The following is a 10,838-nucleotide window of genomic DNA, read 5'->3' on the forward strand; positions in this document are numbered from 1 at the left end:
ATTTGATTCGATCATAGTTTCTGCCTTTTCGATACACCTGTACAAAGTCCAGATCTATTTTTCAATATACCAACAGAATATTGTAATTTGACTCAGCGTCAGAAGATGGAACTGCCTTAGTCACACTGATGAGGAATAGTGTAATGCCATCATCACCATAGGAAGACGCATTTTCCGCATCGTATTCAAACTTGAACTGTTTTCTTTTCTCTTCATAGTCAAATGCGGCTTCAGTTGCAATCAGCCAGTGGGTTCTTATGTTTTCTAGGACAGTCTGGATTTATTTGGATTGTTCGGCGGGAAGCATCCTTCGAAGTTTAATGATAATTCTGAGAGAGACACTGCCTCGTCTCTTTCCTCTTTAACTGAAATATTGGGCGCAAAACTTTTCTCTCTGAGCTGATTTGTGTTTTCCTAGTTGTTGCATCTCATGCTCTCTGGATCTTTCGCATGTTTTTGGGCCATGGAAGTTTTATGAGCCATGCTAGGAGCTTCAATGACCAGTCTTGACTGGTCATTGCTACCCAAAAATGAATGAAGAGGAAGATTGACAGAGAATCTAATCCGCTCTGGCTTGACCTCTTCCTTTCCCTAGAAAATAACAAATGTTAAAGGGTATCGAATTTCAAGCGCATCTTAGAAATAAACAGACATACAACAAGAACAAGAACACTAGACACATGCACAGGGAAAATTACCTTGTCAAAATCGGGCTTCCTTTTTGAAGTTGAATTCTCCAGCGGTGCATCAAAAGCACTGCTAGGCTTTTTCAGCACTTGACCATTTGCACTATAATCCTACCCATAGATAACTAACAGTTAAATTGGTGCTCCTTCTTAGAGGACAAAATATTGAGCCAAGAAATAAATATAATTCTTATAACCTTTGCAGTAGAGGGAATGCCGGAGTTAGCTCCCTTGTTCTGTCGAGAAATATTGAGAGTTCCATGAGGAAATTCTGAAGTAGGACTATTTGATTCAAATTTAAGTTGTCCAGATTTATTTTGATGCTGAAGAGTATCCTTTTTCAGGGCAGAAGAAAATGGTGATTTGGCACTTTCAACTCCAATACTTTCTTTTCTTGCATTTGCAACATTTAAGTTAGGCATTTTAAGTATGGGAGCTTCGGCTCTGTAATTATCGTGTATATCACCTAATGCCTGCAAGCATCGCAGAGTTCAATAGACAAACACAAGTCAACCAAATAATGGCCAGTTTTTTCATCTTCTATCTTAGTTCTAGTTGCACACTGAACAGAGCACGATGAATGACCATGGCCACCTTGACGCAATTAGATCAGTAAGTTCATGTATTAGACTTAAAATACATCTCATTCGATTCGTATTTCAAGTCCTTGTATATGCACTCGTGTCACTAAAGCAGAGCATACATCAACTACACAGAGCTAAAATACAAATCGAGGATTTCAATAATTTGTTTGTCAAAATGCAAATATATTGAATAAATCATTGTACATGCTTGAGTGTAAAACCGTGTCACAAACTTTCACTGAATAAGTCAAGAAAATATGGACCCTACCCCCTTGAACCCAAACCGCAGATGGCTAAATTATAACTACAATAAAGAGCCAGCAAATTAAGGGGCAAAACTGTAACCCACTCTATGTAATATCAGCAGTTCATTAGTTAAATGATACTCACAGTTGTGCCGCGTTCCTCTTCCAATTTTTGTGCAACTGCTTCAAAGGCAGAAGCATTTTGCAGAGAATGCATAATGATGCTGACAATGCTATCATAGTTGCGCTCAACATATGGGTGCTTTGACTTCATCAATTTTTGTAGTTTTCCTTTCGTAACAGGCATCTGCTTAGCTTTTTACACAGAAAAAAGATAGCAAAATAACTCGACATGTACAATATAACTGAAGCACTACGTCTTAGTAGAAAAAATGATGCAAGTTAAAACAAATTTGATATACCAATTTCCAGAAGAGTTTTATTTGGCAATACATAGCCAGTGCTCTCATCCTCTGCACGAGCAACAATATCCCGCCATTGATAAAGCCCCTGAAGCCAAGCAATGAGCATAGTATGACTAAAAAAAACAGTAGGCAACTGTAAGAAATAACGATTGGGTGATAACATCAAGAAAAAACATTCTAGAGAAATTTACTGAAACAACAGCCAATTGCTGAGCATTAAAACCAGCCCCATGCAACCTGGATAGACAACAGTAATCGGACTTTGATTTAGCACTCTTGGCAGGCATCAAATGCAATGGAAAAAACTACAGAAAAAAATCAAATTTTCACACAAAAAATTGACATAGAACAGACATAAAAGAAGTAAATATTGAAAGTTGAGAACACTGCCTACTTAATGAAAGATTGACATTTGGAAGAACGTAACAAACCCATATATGTATAGGAAGGAGTTCTCAGTCAGTAGCTCTTTCTCATATAGCTGCATGCACACATCATAACTGAGCTTGTACACCTGCCAGTGACAGATATATGACCAATATACATGTATATCAAAACCATGCTTAAGCCTTCTAATAATAGCTTGAGCTTTCGGGATTATATGGTCAATTACATAGCACTGAAGCCAGCCTCTTGAACAAATATAGAAATCCGATCCTTGCTGTTCCATTCACTTAAAATTAATTTTAGAACAATAAAAGTGGAATTATATTTTGTTCATACTTCAAGCCAAAAGGGGTTTTTATAAAAGGAGCGTGTAAGATACATATATTAATACTATTACTGGACTTTCAGGATGAAATGGTCCACAACAACGTTCATCTAACATGTTTAATCTCAGTTTGACAGCAGACTGGCATATAACTTACTAGGAATGACCATAAGTTACTGGAGAACTAGCACCGAATATAAGTTGCAAGAGCTTAAAGAACATACTCATCCAAAGTCCGGAAACAGAAATATCCAACAGATGTAAACTTTTGAAACCAATAAGAATAAGCTCCTGGATCTTTGAGAAGAGTGCAAACTGATGCCCAACTAACCGGAATTTTTTTCAATAATATTAAGCAATAGCATCCAAAACAGGGATTTCTTGAAATTCATAAGAATTTACCTCCAGCAGAGGATTATCAGAATTTTGAGGGTCTTTGGACAATCCAAATAACTTCATTCTCATTAAGTCATATATATACAGCAGATAGTGGGTATCTTCTCTGGCATATCTGTCATCAGAATATCATTTCATTAGATGGTATTGATAAAATTAGCTAAGGGCAGTATGCTAGTGATTGTCAAACAATAACATGATCTTGGAATCAGACATGAGAAACAAAGTTAGCGGAGGCAAATAGTCTTTTTCCTAGGTGGTGGGGGGAGTTTTGCACATTAACAGACAAACTGCACAGCTGAAATCAGCAATGAATGGGACTAGTTTTCTCAGGCTGCAGCTACCGTCGCCCAAAGAAGCCATTGTAAGATGCTGTTAACATTTCGATCAAGCTTAAGTAACAAGATCACTTGAACATCCTGAGGGTGCACTGACTACAGAATAAAAGCTATATATGGCTAGATGTTAAAGAAATGTGGTTAGTTCTGTTTTAAATAAGGACCAAAATTTTCTGTCTTCCATTAATTTCAGGCCAGCACCACAAGACTACAGTGACAATGGCAGCGTATCCAAACCAGGATAACCATATTCTGAAAATCACGTCCTCAAACACTTGAACTACTCATTTGAATATATTTTTAGAGGCCTAACTATAGATATACAAGTCAGAACAACAGAAAAAAAATTGGAAAAAGAATAGCAAGCTAAAGGGAAAACAAGGACAAGAGGAATCAAGGATATGATCATATTCAAGAAGTCCAAAGCATAATTGCACCTAAGCATCTGATTAGGAAGAGGACGTAGTCTCCAATCTGCATGCTGGTATCTGCAAAGAGTTGACTAGTCAACATTAAAAAATGCAGGTGAGATTGAAAAGGAATAGTCATGCTACAAAAATCAATAAAACATCTGAGTAAAGACAATCGAAAGGCATCGTATTCCAAGAAAGCCATCAAAGGAAAAGGAATATATACTCTTTGTTTGCAGTAACTCCACAATAATGATGTAGAAGGTACTCCAAACTGTTTCTTTCCAATTTTAATACTCTTGAGGCCTGAGACAACAACAAGAACAGCAACAAAAGCCTATGAGAATAAAAGTACATTAGTCATGCATCACAATAAGGTTAAAAAAAAGTCAAAAATAACTGAGATGGTAATTAAGGAACATAGGTCAAGGACAACCAAATGCCTAACTTCATAGGCATCATTTCATCAGTTCCGCTGTTGCTGAACACATAAGCTCATTCTAAATGCATTAAATGCTCAACAAAGAATTCTATTACGCTCCTTCAATATAAAAAGACGAAGAAACTAATTCATCAGATTGTCCAAAAACTAGTTCTGCGTATTCTTTGAAGAACATCATATGCATGCAGATACAGAGACACTGCTAGCATAAATGGATAGAAGTAACTTAATACTGAAAAATGATTTTGTCATCACGTCCTTTTTTCTTCAGCCAAAACATCATCCCAGTCATATTAATGTTTGTGAGATTGACAATCAGTCGCGGGATAAATCTCAAAATTGAACATTCAGATCTTTCAAAGCAAACCTGGCCAGTGTCAAATAAATTACAAATGTAAATGCCAAAATCCCTTTGAAGCCACAGTACGTCTCGATCTGCTCCATGCATAACCTAATTAACCATAAACACAGTCAACAGAGTGTCGCAAATCTATTGATCAACAAAAAGAACATTAATCATGAACGTCAGACCTTTCTCTTGGCATGATCTTTGAAAACTTCCCTTAGATAAGGCCCAACATGGATACGCAGCTTCAGAGTGTCTATCGCAAAATCTTCAGTCCTGGTTGAGATTTGCATCAAGCAAGTCATTCCTTGAAAAGACCGATACTGATTATGTTCCAGATCCACCTAGATATTTGAAGGCAAGACAAAAAAAGTCAGCCAGGTCAAGAAGAAAAGTCCTAGTCAACTCTGAATGAATAGCACTCATGTTTCACCGCAAATTCTTTAACAGCATGCAGCTTGGCAGCCAACTCCTTCAAATCCTTGACGTCCTTCACTACCTTGAAAGGGGTACAATCAACCGAAGGAGGCTTTATTGGCCCAACATCCCCACAATCTTTATCAACGAAATCCAAGGCAGAGAGTTTCTCCTTGAAATTATAAAGCAGTATTCAGTACAGAATACAGATAGTAGGAGAGAAAAGCAAAAAAGAACACATTTTTTTTGGGGAAAAAAAAAAGATAATCGCAAAAAACAATAAAACATAAGCAAGATGCTCAAAATTTAAATTACGTATAGGAGATATAACATAATTATACAAATCCAGTTCAGACAAACAAAACTAATACATATACCGAATGGCAGACGCCAGCAAAGAATTGACCTTTCAAGACAAAGTCCTTCCTGGTTTAAAATACAATTTCAATCGAATTCAACAGATCTGCAGCTCTTTAATTAATGCAATGATACCAAGATTAGTGGGTGCCAAAATGATCCTGGATATGGATCTAATTCTATAGATGCTTCCCAATTAAGCGTGTGCGTCAACCGTATAGTTTCAATATGCATATATAATCTGCATGACACTGCTATGAAGAAAGTCTAAAAATTACCCCCAACAAATTGCATCATTTCTTCACAGACTATGAAAGAAGTTGACAAGATATTAGAAAGATAGAAGCAAACAAGATAGCCTGCCAAGAAAACCAGAAAACTAACCAGAGGATGAATAAACTTCTGACCATCATCACTCCTCTGCAACCAGACATGCTCAAAAGGTTGGTTCGAATTATTAACCATTATGTTATACTCATCTTGAGGCCTCCTTATAGTTGGTATATGAAACGGCACTTTTAGCTTTGGCACGGTCGTTATCCTGTCCTCTTTGGCGACTTTAACGGCAGAGGCTGAACTTGAATCTAGTTCTACCTCTTTTCCTGATTCCAGAGGACTCCCCCCTTTCCCTTTTTTCCCACAAAACAACTGAAACCCGTTTTCGGAGTTCGTCACTGTGCTCGTTGAGTGCCCAGTCTCTTGTTCTCTCTTCCCAATTCTCTGACAATCATCCAGAGGCACATCGAAACGCTCAGACGCCTCCTCCTTCACATTAACCAACCACGCATAAGTATCGTCCATGTCCCTGGTATAAGCCATTCCCATTTCCCAATGGATGCGCTAAAGCACCGACATTTTTAACCATCGACTGCGATTTCCTGAACTGAGTTGTTGAATTCGTGGACGCTGTGATAGAAGCAAAGTTTTTGGCGTCAACTGAGCCTCCAGTTGATTGTGAAGGGCTTAGGTCTCGGGTCACAGTTTGGGGCTCTAACCTTTCGGCATTTGGAATTCTCCTGGGACTCTCTGAAAGCGAAGAGCAGTGACCAGCAGCCAGCGGCCAGGTCCCTATTTATATGTTTACGTCACGTGTCAGGCATGAAACTGCCTGTAGCAATGAAATCCACGTGAAATTTTGACTCCCTATGAACAGAAGGGTTTTATTTTGGCCAGAAAAGGACAGGAGATTTTTTTTTGGCCAGAAGACAGAAGAGATTGTTGAAAACCCGTTATCCATCAATAAGTAACAAAGTTTTTTTTGGACCAAAAATAAGTAACAAAGTTTAATCACAACATTTAAGTATTAGATCTCAAAACATAACAAACTACTTTATTGTGAAATAAAAATATGAAACTATATTTAACTCTATATTAGAAATAATAGTGAACAGGTACAAATTAAATTAAATCAAAATTTATTTATAACTTTTTTCGTATTAGTCTAAGATTATTTCCTTTTTGTGATCAATGGATTCAATATAAAATTCTAAGAATATAATTTTGGTGTCCATTCAAAAACTAAGATTACTAAATATTTTTATAGTTAACGTAATTTTTATTTAACTGCTTATATTTATGTATTTTTAACTCATGTTGTTTTTCTTACCTTAAAACGTAATACCATGGTAGAATTTATTATAGTTATTAATATTGATAAATTAGAGTAGAGAAATATCACTCTTAGTTTCAACTTAATTGTTATATAATGTCTATTGAATTTATTTTTTGACCTCAAGCTACAGATTATAATTTTATCAATTGAATTTTGTACATTTAAACAAAAATTAAATGAGTGTTAATTATTTGTAAATATTGTGGTTCCGCACTTCGTATTGATTATTATATCTATGATATTGATAGTGAGTGTACATGCATTTGAAAATTATAAATTTAAATAAAATAATATAGTCTAAAATAGTTTTAGTAACATATTTTTAAATTCTAATAATAATTTATTTTTGAGTAACTTTGAAACTTGTTGAATAAAAGTTTTTAAAATCTATAATGGTCTTTTTCGACCAGCAAATCTATATCCACAATGCTCTAATAGAACGATCCTCAAGCCATATTTCCGATTTTTTTACTCAACAGATGTGTAGGGCGACCCCCAACTTCTGTTATCATTTTATTTATTCATCCTATCGCATTCTCGTCAAATCCTTTCATACCACACCAAAAAAGTCCAAAATGTTTCTCGGCCGCGGAGGTGACTGACTGACTGGGTAGAAAAGACTTTCACTTTCAGCGGATCTTTGTACTCTTCGCTGCTCCCCAACATATCTGGGTATTTTCGCTCCTCGTCTCTGGGCTCTCTCGCCGTTGGTCTTTCCCAATTGACTAGCAAATGAGGTATTCCTTCTCTTACACTCTTCTATATTCTTTCTCAACAAAGCTTTGTTTTTCTTTGGATTGCACCCCCAGCCCCAGCCTATAGCTTTTCTGTTTTAGAGAGGGAGGGAGGGGGGGTATTATTGAAATTCCTTGACGGGCATTTGAGGGTTTACGAGTGTTCTGCTTGCCGAAAATATTTTGGGTTGAAATGCAGCAAATCTTGGTTCGGTCTTCTCTCCCGCCTGATAAAATCAGGACCCCCCCCCCCAAAAAAAATTTGCAGAATCACATTTTATAACCTCACTTATTCATAAAGGATTGGGTGTTCCGAGCCCTTTTTTAATTTTTTCCTCAAATTCTGCGTTTGATAATTTTTTTTCCCTCTTGTGTAAGCAGTCGCCAACCTGAAGTTCTCTGGGCTCAGCGTTCTGACAAGGTTTATCTTACTGTTGCTCTACCTGATGCCAAGGATGTTTCTGTTAAGTGTGAGCCTCAGGGTTTATTTAGCTTCTCTGCTAAAGGAGTTCAAGGTGAATCCTACAAGTTCGGCTTGGAACTTTATGGACCAATCGTAGCTGAGGTGAGCTGTTAACTCCCGCTCTAGCGTTAATTCCGGGCTACATGAAGCCACACCCCCCCCCCCCAAAAAAAAAGAAAAAACAAAACAAAACAAAACAAAAAACTGTATACTACGTTAATATGCCGCGGGTAATCCTATGCGTATGTTTATGTGGACTTCTTTTTAGTGATTACGTGATGGTAACTACGGCCACCCCAATGCCTAGATTAGAATCCCGAGGTTTGGAGTTGGCTATATAAGTTAGTAATCACTATTATTTGAGACCTCTATATGGATTTGCTTTTTCCATTCATTTGGCGTTACATGCTCTTTCACTCTTGGATCAATGCAGCTGCAGCCCTATCCACTTTCAACTATTGGATAGTTTTCTTAGCATGTGTTTGGTTTTACATTGGAATTTGGTGGTTTGCAATGTGAAACTAAATACGTACCTATCCTTTTTCTATTACACTAACACAACCTCTGGGTTATAACACAACTGTTCAATCAATCTGCACAAACTAACCAAATTCCTATTGATACTATGAGGCACAAAGAAGCCATTTCCAATTTGCCACCTTGCATTGTCCTCTGTCCATAAGTTAGTTCTCTGACTTATGGGGTCGGTTGCTTTTGTTTTTCTCACCTTTTCTTTAGTGTGTAATGTCCATAGCTCTAGTTACCGTTTGTGTACCTACTTATGATCAACTATCAAGTCTTCATTGCTCTCACTAGTAGATATTCTATTGTTCCGTCCTGAATTCTCAACTTGTCGTTCGTTTACCATGTCAGTTTTTTTTTTCAAAGGATGCAAGTTTGTGTTTTTAAATTTGTTATCGTTGTATAGGGTTGTAAAACTAAATCTGGCTTGAGAAACATACTGTGCTCAATTCAAAAAGAACAGAAAGGATGGTGGAAAAGGCTGCTAAAATCTGAAGAGAAACCTGCACCGTACCTGAAGGTTGATTGGAACAGATGGTGCGATGAAGATGATGAAGAGTCAGCATGTAAGTTAGTGTAACTATTATTTGATGCTAGATTTTTATTGATGGACATCGACAATTTATACATGTATAATGAGTTATTCATATATATTATTGTGAGCAATGCTAGTTGTGCAACTTTAAGGTGGAAAACAAGAAATATAGAGTATGAGCCGCTAAATCTATTCAGTTCATACATAAGTGGTGAGTCATGCCAATTGCACACTGGATAACCAGAAAAATTGAGTGTCAGCGACTTAATCTGTTGAGTCACTGCCACAATACCTTAAAATTAGAGTGCTTTAAGATTATCGGCTCTCTTATACATGCTATCCATCATTTTTCGCTTGGTAGTTTGGAGGAGGAGATTGTTTTCTGTTCTTCATTTGCACTTGTTGGACCTGTTTGAGGGCCTAAACCCTACGGGTTTACATTAAACTGTATTTAACTGGCATAACTCTTTTTGAATATAACTTTTGAAGAAAATGGTCTATCCCTGTCATTGAATGTATTCTAATGGTTTATCAGATTAGAAATTATTACAAGAACTGGGAACTGTTTGCTCAAATGCTGATTCTGTGCATTATCGATCGTTAGGCCACCCCTGGCTTGATAGGAAAACTCTAAAATTAGATTATCAGTATCTTTCTCCTTGCAAGTTACCTCCAATTTCAGGAAGGCTGCACTACCATGTTCTGAAATTCTTATTAGGGAGTTGACAACCAAAAATAGTTGAATAACTTCTCATTGATAGTATTTTAATTTTAGTGCTCTGAGCTTTGCTTGTATTTATGCAGCTGACGAGGAATCTTATGATGATGCCCGGGTAAGTTGATCCGTTCTACTCATCTCACATAATATAAAATTTTACACTGTCTCATTTTCTGGTATCTAATTTTGTCCAATCCGATTTTCTTCAGTTTGTGGGTCAAGATGATGGAAGCAGTGATGATGAAGGGATGTTGTGTGAGTGAACCTCTTGTATCCCTAGTTTAGACTTCGTTTTACATTGCTTAGTGGAAACATATTTGTTTGTCACACGTATTTTTTGCTTATCATATGAAAAACGCGCACCATAATTTAGGCGTTTCTCGTTTTTGGCACTAATATATCGTGCTAACGCGAGCTGGGACGAGTTTTTGTAGTCAGCTTGCGAGTAACTGAGGGTTTTTGTGCCTTTTCTCCTCCCTTAAACCGGACATAAATTATTATTATTTGCAGATCTCCCTGACTTGGAAAAGGCAAGAGGATAGGAACTCCAGCGAAATTTAGGAAGAGAAGCATTTCGGTCCTTCGGAGACGGATTTTATGGAACTGCTGCTTGTATTGGAGACACTGCGGTAGTCTACCTGATAGGGGTCCACTGTGATCGACTTTATATCTTGTACATAGAATCTGATCGATGGGCAGAAAATTGAGACATCCTTGTGTGTGCCGTGCACTAGACCGCGAGTGCATGTTCTAATCAAGGTTTCTTTATTTTTGCGGATTACACGCTCTTTGATGATTGTAAAAATTTACGTTGGTATGATTTGCATTATGGGCATGCTATTCTAGACTCCCGACCATTTTGGTTCTTTTTCGGTTAATGCCATCCCAGTTTCTTT

The 10,838-nt window shown here is 37.1% G+C and overlaps 2 protein-coding genes across 2 annotated transcripts; one reads left to right on the forward strand and one right to left on the reverse strand.

Annotated features, from left to right (window-relative positions):
* Positions 1 to 811: 811 nt before the first annotated feature.
* On the reverse strand, positions 812 to 6,183 carry LOC114724650 (protein RRP6-like 2). Its single transcript, XM_028911045.1, has 12 exons — positions 5,743 to 6,183; positions 5,018 to 5,173; positions 4,770 to 4,928; positions 4,606 to 4,689; positions 4,023 to 4,102; positions 3,824 to 3,874; positions 3,055 to 3,163; positions 2,372 to 2,454; positions 2,132 to 2,177; positions 1,938 to 2,025; positions 1,661 to 1,830; positions 812 to 1,159 (listed from the first exon to the last, which is right to left on the reverse strand). The coding sequence occupies exons 1-12, from the start codon at positions 6,181 to 6,183 to the stop codon at positions 812 to 814; spliced, it is 1,815 nt and encodes a 604-aa protein (XP_028766878.1).
* A 1,356-nt stretch (positions 6,184 to 7,539) lies between these two features.
* LOC114724630 (co-chaperone protein p23-2) lies at positions 7,540 to 10,793 on the forward strand. Its single transcript, XM_028911020.1, has 6 exons — positions 7,540 to 7,707; positions 8,086 to 8,269; positions 9,096 to 9,255; positions 10,029 to 10,057; positions 10,152 to 10,197; positions 10,453 to 10,793. The coding sequence occupies exons 1-6, from the start codon at positions 7,703 to 7,705 to the stop codon at positions 10,482 to 10,484; spliced, it is 456 nt and encodes a 151-aa protein (XP_028766853.1). The 5' UTR covers positions 7,540 to 7,702; the 3' UTR covers positions 10,485 to 10,793.
* The last annotated feature ends 45 nt before the right edge of the window (positions 10,794 to 10,838 follow it).

This window comes from Neltuma alba, unplaced genomic scaffold, assembly GCF_004799145.2.
Source record: "Neltuma alba isolate B1F8T4 unplaced genomic scaffold, ASM479914v2 tig00012194_pilon, whole genome shotgun sequence".
NCBI classification, from domain to species: domain Eukaryota; kingdom Viridiplantae; phylum Streptophyta; class Magnoliopsida; order Fabales; family Fabaceae; genus Neltuma; species Neltuma alba.